Here is a 12,790-nt window from a genome sequence, read left to right on the forward strand (position 1 = left end):
CTCCCTTCGTCTTGTCCCCCCCCTTCCTATTTTCAGGTCTCTGCTGAAGAGCTTTCTTTTCGACCGCGCTTCGGTCACCTTCCTCCCCCTCCCCCCAGCTCGGTCCTGGGATCCGTTGCTGTGAAGCGCTCTTAGACGCCGTCCAGCGTGGAGGGCACTATATAAATCCAAGTTGTTGTTGTTGTGTATTTTGTAGGCGGAACCCTCGACAATTTGCTTTTGCAAAAGGAGTTGTCTCATGGGGGGGGGTTCAGTAGGAGTGTGACCCACATACCTACTTGTTCACAATTGCTTCCCCAGCCCAAGTCACATTAGATGAGGATAGTGTGTAAGTCAGAGGAATAGCTTGTGAAGGAGTCCTGAGGCTTGGGATGACAACTGCTGGAAGGAGTTACCTGGATTCTGGGTTCGTGAACACACGCTCCAGAGCTGGCATTTACTCGGATTGGTTTGCACAGAGCTCAGCGGCTGGTGGAACCACCTCTCAATGGGCAGTTGTATGTGTCTCCTCTCTGGTCCAGAGGTAGGTGGCAGTGGTTTTGCATGTTTAATACAGAGTCGTGGAGTCCTGCAATTACAACAATATCAACAACTTGGATTTATATAGCACCCTCCACGCCGGATGGTGTCTCAGAGCGCTTCACAGTAACGGATCTCGGGGCTGAGCCAGGGGGAGGGGGAGGAAGGTGACCAAAGGCGCGGTCGAAAAGAAAGGTCTTCGGCCGAGACATGGAAATAGGAAGAGAGGGGCCGAGGTGAAAGGAGTGAGGAAGGGAGTTCCAGAGCTTCAGGGAGTAGTGGTTGAAGGGAAATGTGGGTGGGTTTGCTGGTGGGAGGAGAGAGTGACACAGAGAGGATTTTAGGGTGTACATGAAAGATGGCTGTGGAGTGTGGGGGGAGTGGGGAGTTGGGGAGGGTACATATGAGGGAGGGAAGTTGTGTTTGCTTTAAGGAGGCGGTTTATACGGAGGGAGTGAATGATGGTTAGCTCAGTGGTTAGACCACTTGCCTCGCAAACGAGAGGACCTGGGTTTGATTCCCAGCATGGCGAAATGCTGGGCGAAACATTGGGCAAGTTTCCTTGCTCCACACACATCTGTTTACCAGCAGTAAGTAGGAACCCGGTTGTTAGTCGATTGGCAGATCGCTTTTCCGTGGGTAATAATTCCTTCAAAATATTTTTATTGAAAATTATTGGAATATAATGTATCCAATCTTTGCAGACCAGAAGCTGTTTATTTCTTGCCGAAATATGAGTGACTAGCGGTAGGGTTTGTCATGCATCCGCCAATCGACTTAACAACCAGGTTCCTACTTACTGCAGGATAAACAGAGGCGTGTGGAGTAAGGAAACTTGCCTAAGCTTTGGCCCTGCCTGGGAATCGAACCCGGGTCCTCTCGCATGCGAGGCGAGTGCTCTAACCACTAAACTACAGGACTCCACTTGTATATGACTTTGATCACTTGACCTTGAACACAGGAACCATAACATGGCCTTGAATACAGCTTTAAATCGCTTGCGGTCTCAAAACAGCCTAAAACAACGGAATTTAATGACTGAAGTGTAAAATAACGGTGGTCTGAGATTTGGCCGTGAGTGAGGGCCAATTGAGGTTTTTACAGTAATAATGTGGAACCACAAAAAAGACCCATCGATGTTTGTTAAGATTTTATTCCAAATTTCGTCATAACTGTTACAAATAATTCCAAAGAATTTGGGCCTTTTATCAGGAACTCTATCCCGCAATCCCTCCGCTTCACCCCCTCTCTCGCCTCCTTCAAGATCCGCCTGAAGACCTTCCACTTCAACCACCCTTCCACTCCCACTTTCCCCACTGCCCTCCTACCCTCCTGATCCCAAATCCCAGCTCAGGTCCAAAACCCGTGATTGTCCAGCGCCCTGGGACGTCTTTCCGATGTGAAGGGCGCTGTACAAGTGTAATTTGTTGTTATGTTGAGGATACAGTAATGATTTGTGTTGTTATTTTGCAGTGTCTAAGATCCACTCTTGTCCTGGCGGTGTTTTCCTCAGCAATTGGAGGTTCGTTCCAATATGGCTATAATGTTTCCATCATCAATGCTCCCACTATGGTGAGTCCTGGCTTTAGTTCGAGAGTGTTTCTCAGTCACCCCTCGGTCGGTCTAAGCTGAGAATATTTCATTAGCGGTAGTTCTGTGCGGCATTCCTATCATTAACCTGTAGTGGCACTGTGGTCCTGCACTTGTTAATAATTCTTGGAGTCTGACAGGCCAGGGCATCCTTTTCTGCCTCAAGTTCTCTCAAAGCGCTTCATCGAATTTACTCTAAAGTGTAGTGACTGTGTATTACGTAGGCGAAATGTGAGAGGCATTTTTGCACCCAGCAATGTCCCACAAACAGCAACGAAGTGAATGGCCAATTCTATCAGGGGGGTTGTCGCCTAGGACACCAGGAAAAACTCCCTTCTCTTTTCAGAAGATGCCATGGGATCTTTAGCGTCCACCTGTGCAGGCAAACGGGACCTCAATCTCATCCAGCAGCTTCAAGAATGCAGTGGCCCCTCAGGACTGCCCTGGAGTCTCAGCCTAGGCTTGAATTCAAAGCCCCGATGTGGGGCTTGAACCACAGCCTTCTGACTCAAGAGGCAAGAGTGTTACCAGCTGAGCCAGGCTGATACCAATTTACCGAGAGTTCGAGAAGCCTTTTGTAATTCTACTGTAGATGTAATTAACGCCATACGCCAAAAGACATCCACCTTCATATCATTTGGATTTGAGAGACCTCAGATAATAATAATTATAATAATAATAATAATAATAATAATCCTTGCATTTAATATAGCGCTTTTCACATCTTCTAGCCATCTCAAAGCACTTCACAGGATATACTGTAAAGTGAATTGACTGTATATTTGTGGGCGAAACGTGGCAGCCAATTGCGCACAGCGGTGTCCCACAAACAGTGGTGGATTGAAATAACCATATTATTATACTTTTTTCTTGAGGGTTTATTATCAGGTGTGTGGAGTAAAGAAACAAGGTTTCGCCCTGCCACGCATCAAACCCAAGTCCCTCGCTTGCGAGGCGATTGCTCTAACCACTGAGCTACAGGACTCCACGACATAAGTCACATCAGTTGGGACCATACATTTGCAAAGTAGGAGTTATGTCAAACTTGCAGAGAATATAACCTCCTGAACGGGACTTGGGAAGATGTACGACTCGGGCGATTATACGATTTACACAGATCTGACTTATGCAAGTTTTACTGCATTTTTCTCTCTGCTAATTTGGAAGGTAGTTGTGTAGAGAGAGGTCGGAAAGGATAGAATTAAACCTCTGGAAAATTGCTTTCTTAGTGCACTTCAGGCATTTGGATTTGTGATCTGAATAAGGCTGTGGTAATCTTGTCCTCAATGACCGTATTGTTTCAAACCTCCTCCAGCACATACAGGAATTCATCAACAAGACATGGGATGTTCGGCATGGCAGTCAACTCAATCAGAATCTGTTGACCCTTCTGTGGTCGATAATCGTTTCCATTTTAACCTTGGGGGGTTTCCTGGGCACGTGGGCAGGAGGACCACTGGCAATCCGATATGGTCGGTAAGTCCCTGAGTATTTTCCGTCACGGCGGGGAATTGGGATGCATGAATATTAAGAATAATGATACTCCTTGCATTTAATACAGCGCCTCATCACATCTTCAAGATGTCTCAAAGCGCTTCACAGAATACACTGTAAAGTGAATTGACTGTGTATTTTGTGGGTAAAACGCGGCGGCCAATTGCATACAGCAGCATCCCACAAACAGTCATGGATTGAGTGACCAATTTATTATTATTTTTTAGGAATTATTACCCGCGGAAAAGCGGGTAATAACAACCGGGTTCCTACTTACTGCTAGATAAGCAGAGGCGTGTGTGTAGTGTAACAAAACTTGCCCATTATTTTGCCCTGCCGGGATTCGAACCCAGGTCTCTCGCATGCGAGTCGAGTGCTCTAGCCACTGACTACAGGACTCTCAGCGCTGTGACTTGCATTGGGTCAGGAATCCCCAGCAATAAAATTAATCCCCAATTAATGAAATATCTTCAGAACTGGAGAGTAGTAGTTATCAAATACAATTATTGAAGAACGTAGGGGCCATTCAGCCCATCGAGCCTGTTCTGCCCTTTTGCCATACAGTCACTACCTAAATACGTGTCTTTCTTTCCAAAGATCCCTATTGATTCTGCCTCTAGATTTCTGGGTCAGAGCATCCCATCTCTTCACAGCTCTGTCTGGAGACCTGCTTTCCTGACCTCAGTTCTGACCGTCTTAATTCTGATTTCTGACATTGCAAGTCACCCCGCAACAAAAATAACAGGAGTGCAGTGCAAACTGATGTTCGCTAGAAAGACTCCAAATTAACAGTCATCCAACTTCAGGGGTTAATCCTAACTCGAAGTTCAGGTGACAATTTCATATGTTGTATAGGTTATTATTATTATTATTACAGTAAGATTAGAACCTGCAGTGTGTACTGATTATGCCTAATTCCACACTACATTTCCCCCCCACCCCCTATCCCCCATCACAGCATCAAGCTGCTTTTTAAGTGAGTCTAGTGTCCTGGCTTCAAACACCTTTCCTGCCAACCTGTTGCAGTTGTTGATTGCCGACTGAGTAAAGTTCAGCGAGTTTCTACTACACCACTCTGCTAACCTACCTGTGCTTTGCAGGAGTAGTGTTGGCTTCTCACACTGAGTTCAACGACAACTTACGTTATTCTTCACGTAGGATAAGGTCTCGGAGCGCTGTAGGTTGGCAGGGTTAGACATTCACATTCCTTCACTGTCGAAGAAGAAGGTCTTCAGGCGAGACCTGAAGATGGAGTAGGGATTGAGGGGAGGGGCAGACAGACAGAGAGAGAGAGACAGTGAGAGACAGACAGAGAGAGACAGACAGAGAGAGACAGACAGAGAGAGACAGACAAAGAGAGAGAGAGACAGAGACAGAGAGAGAGAGAGAGAGAGACAGACAGACAAAGACACCAACCGTTACCAACAACAACAACTTGCATGTATGTAGCGCCGTCACATGGGGGCAAGGCAGAGGGATAGAGGGAGAGTGATCCTTCTGACTTTCTTTCCCCTAGACCTTTGGTATCGATAAAGTATGAATCTGTCCTGTTGACCCACTCCATCCATATCGTATCTGATGGAGGTTTTTTTTTATGATTTGCGTTACAGGAAAGGAGCCCTTTTAATCAACAACGTCTTTGCTCTGACTGGAGCTGCTTTGATGGGTGCGAGCTACTCCGCTGGGATGTTTGAGCTTCTGATAGTTGGTCGGTTTCTTGTGGGGCTGAACCTAGGTATGGAAATTGTGGCAATACTTACACTGGCCCAGGACGCACAAGAGCATCTTCACAAGATGGGACTGGATGAAGAAGGTTCTCTGGCCCATCCGATTTCATCCCTCCAGAATACCGATAGTACTGTCAGTCCCCCCCACCCAATTCCAAGTCCTCACAGCATCAAGCTGTCCTGGCTTCTACCACCTTCCCTGACAGCCTGATCTAACAACAAAATTACATTAATATAATCATAATAATAATCCTTGCATTCGATAGAGCAGTTTACTGAGTCTACGAGACGTCTCAAAGCGCTTCACAGAATATACTGTAAAGTGTAAAATACAGCACCTTTCACGTCAGAAGGACGTCACACGGCTTTGCAGTTGCTGACCACCCTCCGCGTAAAGAAAAACTGCCTGGTAGCTGGCCCGAAGTTGTCCCTCATAACTCTAAACCTATGTCCACTTGTTCTACCGTCTTGGCACGTCCTAAAATAATAAAATGAAGTCTTGCTGTGAGTGTGTCGCCACCATGCGAGACTGCGGGACTGAGCGTGAGCAAACCAGAGCTGCTCCCGCGAAGCACGGGGTTTGGTTCCTGAGGAAAAATCCATGTATTTTTCTCATGGCAACAAATGCAGGTTGTTGTTGTCGAAGCTCAAGTATCTTTACAGTAAGAGACGCCTCTGTACATCTGCTTTCTCCACAGGGATCGGTATCTGCGTTCAGCCTCTGTACCTAGCGGAGATCTCTCCCAAGCGTCTGAGAGGGGCAATAAGCATGGGGACTTCAGTGTTCTTAACTGTAGGAATTCTAAGTGGGCAGGTGATCGGACTCAGGTGAGGTCTGAATTCAAAGCCATTCCCGTCCTCGGCAATATTCACTCAACTCGAACACATTTGTGTCGTGTTACTGCTATTTACTGTGGTATATAACGGGCGGAGCACCTGCTCGGCATTGCACTAGACATTTTAATTTATTATACTAATAATCTTTGCATTTGACATGCATTTGATATGCTAATATCTTTTGTACGTCAGATTTCTCAAACTGTACAAGATATTGTGCAATCTATCATACGCACTAAATTACACAGACCTTTAATGTATGGTATTACCAGTCATTAATTTATCCGACGTCAAACTCGCCCTAGATTTAAATGCAAGGATTATTACTATTACTATTATTACATTATACAGGATAAATTGTATTCAGCTACTAACAGTAAGGTGCTATTGCTGTAGTACTGGACATTGTTATGTCCAAGTTATCTGTTAATAATGATAATAATTAATTAATAAATAATAATCCTTAGATTTGGTATAGCACCTTTCACATCAGGAGGATGTCCTAAAGCTCTTCACAGAATATACTTTAAAATGAAGTGACAGTGTAACTTATGGATGAACACGGCAGCCAATTTGTGCCAGTTATTATCCATCACTCTGAATACACACCTTCAAGGAGGTGATAGTTAAAATAGTAGTTCCTCAGCTTTTGATGAAGATTAAAGAGAGGGAAAGATGGAGAGGTTGAGCGAAGGGGTTCTGGAGCGTGAGGTACAGTGGCTGAGAGTGCTTGGCTGCTCAGGGTGGGACAGAAGTCCGATGAGAAGCTGGGTGGGGAGGGAGGGGGTGGTTTGAAGTGGGTGACGGAGGGCATTTCTGACGGTGTCACCTCTATTGATTGCAGGGAATTACTGGGTAAGGAAGAGGATTGGCCTGTCCTGCTCTCCACCACTTGCATTCCTGCCATTCTCCAGCTCCTACTGTTACCCTGGTTTCCAGAGAGCCCGAGGTACCTGCTCATAGACAGGCAACAGGAGGAGGCGTGTGATCGTGGTGAGCACTTGACCTCATTGCCAGGGCGGAGTTCAGCACTGTAGGCTAATAGTGGCCTTTACACGCCCCATGTATATATATTTATGTTACAAAATGAGTCTAGCGTTTTAATCCTTGCCAATGCCTTTTGTTTGTTGGTACATCTTAAACGGAGCATGTAAGATGGATTTTATACATCAAATCAATTCGTCTTAATTTGCTACAACACACGTATCTTACACAGCCCAATGGCTTTCTCTGGCTACATAAATTCTACAGTTCGAGGCGTGTTTGCTCTGGTTTGTGAGTGACTGCCAGAGGAACACACCTGAGGTGTCTCATGTTCCTATTGGGACCACTCTCTTTAAAGTGTAAGAATGCAAACAATTTTGCAAAGCTTCAGGACTTCAGCCCTGGGTTAAACCCTGATCCAGTGTGGGTTTTGTGATACGAAGGCCGTGCTTTCTTTTGCCAGCGCTCAAGATGTTGCATGATCCCAGTGACTACCTGAGTGAGAAGGAGGACATGGAGAAGGAACAGGCGGAAACACAAGGCGAGAAGCCAAGGCAGGCAAGGGAGGTTCTTGCTGATCGCTCAATCCGCTGGCAACTGATTACCAGCATCGTACTGAACATGGGCCAGCAACTCAGTGGTATCAATGCTGTAAGTGCGTGAGTCAGATCACCAGAGAGTCTCCACTGCAACCTCTCACTGGCTGCTGGCACCAGAAGTCACATATGATCGTTTCGCCCACAAAACACACAGTCAATTCACTTTACAGTGTATTCTGTGATGTGCTTCAAGTCTCAACAACCTGAAGAGTCGCTATATCAAAGGCAAGCAATAATGATTATAATCCTTGCATTTGATACAGCGCCTTATCACGTCTTCGAGACGTCTCAAAGCGCTTCACAGAATGTACTGTAAAGTGGAATTGACTACATATTTTGTGGGCGAAACACGGCAGCCAATTGTGCACAGCAGCGTCCCCACAAACAGTCGTGGATTGAAGTGACCAATTTTTTTTTGAAGGAATCATTAGAGAAGTAGTATTATTATAAATCTGCCTTCGCCTTTCATGCCAAACATTTATTTCTCGCTTATTCTGCAAGTAGAGTATAAACGCTAGCTTGGACTAGTTAGGTCAAACTGCTTGTTTCTGTATGGTAGCGCTCCATGTAACATGGTTCCCATAGTAGACTTCTGTTTTGTCTGTAATTAATAATAATAATCCTTGCATTCGATAGAGTGCCTTATCACATGGTCTAGACGTCTCAAAGCGCTTCACAGGATTTACAGAATAGTGCATTGATTGTGCATGTTGTCCACAATAGTGTTAAGTGTGTGTTTGTGAATTGAGAAGTATTTTTCCTGTTTCAGATTTACTTCTATGCCACCTATGTGTTTAAGCAAGCTGGCATTGCACAAGAGTATATCCCTTATGCTGCCCTGGGATCTGGGGCATGTGAGTGTCTCACTGCTTTATCTTGTGTAAGTAGCACAGACGGCTTCAAATGCTTGAAATGCCGATTGACTTGAGAACATCCACCGTTATTGTCACTGTTATTGTGTTTAACAGTCCTCGCCCTGCTTCACTGCCTCACCATCCCTCAGAGGATTGAGTTCAAGATCCTTGTCCTCACTTTTAAGGCCTTCCACTGTCTTGCTCCTCCTTACCTCCGCGACCTATTAAAACCTTACCTACCTGCCCGTTCCCTCTGTTCTACAGGCACCGGCCTGCTCCACGTCCCTTGCCCTGCCCGCTACACTAGCAGATATAATAATAATAATAATAGAATAAAATGAAACAAAATATTTTACTTTATCAACGGATCCTGACAGTGAAGCTCCCTGGCAATATTAAACACAGCCGGTGTAACCACTGAGTGTGTGAAATCTTTTGCTCTTGTCAGAAGTACAGTTGCTGGTGTTGCTTTCTCAGGGTCTCTTGATTGAATACCTCGGAAGACGAGTACTTATTCTTGGTGGTTATTTGTTGATGGCCATGTGGTGCATTGTGATAACCATCACACTATCCGTTCAGGTAAGAAGCTTTGTCTTTTGAGGAATTGATATTAATAATAATAATAATCATAATCATAATCCTTGCGTTTGCTACAGCACCTTTGACTTCTGAAGCACATTTTTTTACAGAATGCGTGAAGGCAAATTTGTTACACTTAGTGAAAGAGCCCCAAACTGTTTAGCCCCCATTCACAAATTGCCATTGTAAACTCACACACATGGAGATAATAATAATTCTTACATTTGATGTAGAGCCTTATCACATTGTTGAAACGTCTCAAACCGCTTCATGGAATATATTATAAAGTGAATTGATTGTATTTTGTGGGCAGCCAATTGCACCCAGCAGTGTCCAACAAACCATCATGGATTGAGTGACCAAACTATTATTATTTTGAAGGGATTATTGCCCCTGGAATGGGATCCGTCAATGGTCTAACAACCGGGTTCCTACTGACCGCTAGGTAAACATAGGCGTGTGGAGTAAAGAAATTTGCCTAAGGTTTCGCCATGTCCTGCCTGGTAATCGAACCCGGATCCTCTCGCTTACGAGGCAGAACCACTACTCTAGTGGAAGTCCTGTATTGTGGAGTCCTGTAGCTCAGTGGTTAGAGCACTCGCTTTGCAAGCGAGAGACCTGAGTTCAATTCCAGGCAGAGGGCGAAACCTTGGGCAAGTTTCCTTACTCCACACAGAGCCTAATAATAATCCCTCCAAAACCAAAACCAATACTAAAAATTGGTCATTTTCAATCGCAATTGGCTGCCGCGTTTGCCCACAAATATACCGTCAATTCACTTTACAGTATATTCTGTGAAGCGCTTTGGGACGTCGTGAAAAGCGCTATATCAAATGCAGGGATTATTACTAGTCTACAGGACTGCACGAAAGTAAATGACCAACAAGCAGAGAGTTCCTGCTCCGTGGAAAAGATTGGTACCTTCGTTATCAATAACTCGCTAAGCGCCCAAAATAGAAAATGTTCCAAACACATACCTTCGTTTTAATGAGGATAACATCTCACAGCAAAAAAAAAAATCTGTATATATATTTTTAGCTCCATCTAAATGTCAGTGGTCTGCCCCGTGACAAATCCCATAACGACTGTTCTCTGGATTGTTGTGTTTGCAGACGACCTATTTCTGGATCCCTTATCTGAGCATGGCCTGTGTGTCAGCATTTATTTTGAGTTTCGGTCTCGGGCCAGGTGGGTATATTTATAATAACTAGCGGATTGATCAGCTATATTCAGGCAGGATGCTCGGGGGGGGGCTGTGAATCAAGCCTGTCTCGCTTTAAAACGATGAGGGACTTGGATGAGGAGTTGATGGAGGAGAAGTTATTTTCACTAGTTGGTGATGATGTAACTACAGGGCATTGGGTTTAAGGTACTTAGCAAAGGAGATTCAGAGGTTTTTTTTTAAACGCAGAGTTGTTCGGAATGTGGGATCCCTGTCGGGAGCGATTGTCAAGCATGATGCATAATAATAATAATAAAAATAATAATAATAATAATCCCTGCATTTGATGTAGCGCCTTATGAACCCTTTGCCACATCTCAGAGCGCTTCTCAGAATATGCTCTGGAGAAGGTCTCATGGTCTTCACTGACTGATCAGTCTGGTTTCAGTGCTTGGCAGGGAGTTTAGAAGCATTCAAGGAGATTTTCGGCCCTCTGTAAAAGGGACGTAATGAGTTGGCTTTGTGTTTGTTTGCCCTATAGGTGGGGTGACCAACATACTGACAGCTGAACTCTTCACTCAGTCCACAAGGCCAGCTGCCAGCATGATCAGCGGTTCGATGGGCTGGCTCAGCTTCTTCTTTATCGGAATCATTTTTCCCTTCATTGTGGTAAGTTGCTTCTGTCAATGAGGAAGAATCTAGAGGGTAATATAATATAATAATAATATAGTGAGAATGTGGAACTTGTTACCCCAAGGACTGGTTGAAAGCTGATAGTGGCACTGGCATGATCATTTTGAACACCCACTGGGTGGGGGGGGGGGGGGGGGAACATGAGGGTGATGTAATAACTAATAAAAAAAATGTAAAAATCACAAAAAAATTATAATAATTTGGTCACTCAAACCACAGTTGTTTGTGGGACGCTGCTGTGCGCAATTGGCTGCCGTGTTTTGCCCAGAAAATATACAGTCAATTCACTTTACAGTATATTCTGTGAAGTGCTTTGAGACGTCTTGAAGACGCGATAAGACGCTATATCAAATGCAAGGATTATTATTATTATTATTATTCTATTATTATAGTGTAGATAGTAATAGGTAATAATCCTTCAAATGCAGCAGCCGATTGCGCACAGCACTTTCCCCCAAAACAGTTGTGGATTGAAGTGTTTCCTTGGATGTATTTCAAAAGGAAGCTAGACCTTCACATGAGGGAGAAGGGAATAGAAGGGTAAGAGAGGGAGTTAGGAATGGGTTGTGCCCATGTGGAGTACGAACACTGGTTTCGCCAAATGGCCAGTTTCTGTGCTGTATAGTCTATGTAAACTACACAGCCTGAGCAACAATATGGCACACCCCAATGTGCACTTAACTGAACCCAAACACAGCAGTTTAATTTGTTTGTTGTTGTCAGCAACTCTTGTGTTCTCTCTGTTATATTGACTCACGACTGTATGGCCTTGCTTGGCAGGAGAGACTCCAGCAGTTCTGTTTCCTCGTTTTCCTGGTCGAGTGCTTGCTGATGGTCTGCTACATATTCTACATTATTCCCGAAACCAAAAACAAGAGCTTCCTGGAAATCAAGAAAGACTTTCAAACCAGGAATTTCAAGGAAGCAAGTGGGATCGGAAAGGCTTGAAGAGACAAATAGAGACAACCTGAAAAAAACTTGTTACCAGGTTTCTGAAGGGCTAAGGAGCTTCTGAATTCACCGTAAGGCAGTAACCACTTGGTGACCAGACTCTTACGACAAAGTTCTGGTGAATATTTTGCATGTCGCTGGTCACTTTGATGGTTATGAGCTTCCAGTTTAGTGTAAACTGGGAATGTTGAAGACAGGTAGGTATCTGTATTAAATATTATGATTTGTTTGCGTTTAAATCTCATTCTGCTTCAAAGACCATTTTTGACCACTGGGGATGGGGAGGACTCTTAAGACTTGTAAGACCTTAGAAAGGGAGAGTGCAGGAAAGTTCCTGTTGACAAGTGACAACTCAGGATTTTTTCACAATCATCCACCAAATTGTTACCCAACAGTACTAAAGGCTCATCAGAGGCTAAGCCTCTATCCTGTTTCTATTGCCGATAATAACAGAATCCCAAAGCTATGACTGTCAATAAAATTCAATATCCAGTTGTGTGTGTGTGTGCAACGTTGCCAGGTTACTGAATAAAATTGGTTGGTTCTTTCATGGATGTTTGTGGAATATTATGTGCAAATCATCTGCTGTGTTTCCTCTACAAAATAGTCTCTACACATTCCAGTCAATAATAATGATAATCTTTGCGTTTGAAATCGCGCCTTATTACTTCTTCGAGACGTCTTAAAGCGCTTCAGAGGATATACTGTAAAAGTGGATTGACTGAGTCTCAACGACGTGATAAGGTGCTATGTATTATAAGAAATGCAAGGATTATTATAAGGAGGAACCGAGTTGGAAGA

The 12,790-nt window shown here is 44.3% G+C and overlaps 1 protein-coding gene across 1 annotated transcript; it reads left to right on the top strand.

The window, feature by feature from the left end:
• Positions 1-1,925: 1,925 nt before the first annotated feature.
• On the top strand, positions 1,926-12,504 carry slc2a11b (solute carrier family 2 member 11b). Its single transcript, XM_007910392.1, has 11 exons — positions 1,926-2,091; positions 3,425-3,585; positions 5,214-5,338; positions 6,029-6,158; positions 7,012-7,160; positions 7,615-7,802; positions 8,520-8,630; positions 9,082-9,183; positions 10,296-10,371; positions 10,887-11,014; positions 11,819-12,504. Exons 1-11 carry the CDS (start codon positions 1,969-1,971, stop codon positions 11,984-11,986), a joined length of 1,461 nt encoding a protein of 486 aa, XP_007908583.1. The 5' UTR covers positions 1,926-1,968; the 3' UTR covers positions 11,987-12,504.
• The last annotated feature ends 286 nt before the right edge of the window (positions 12,505-12,790 follow it).

The sequence above is a fragment of the Callorhinchus milii genome, unplaced genomic scaffold, assembly GCF_018977255.1.
Source record: "Callorhinchus milii isolate IMCB2004 unplaced genomic scaffold, IMCB_Cmil_1.0 Scaffold8, whole genome shotgun sequence".
Taxonomy (NCBI): Eukaryota; Metazoa; Chordata; class Chondrichthyes; order Chimaeriformes; family Callorhinchidae; genus Callorhinchus; species Callorhinchus milii.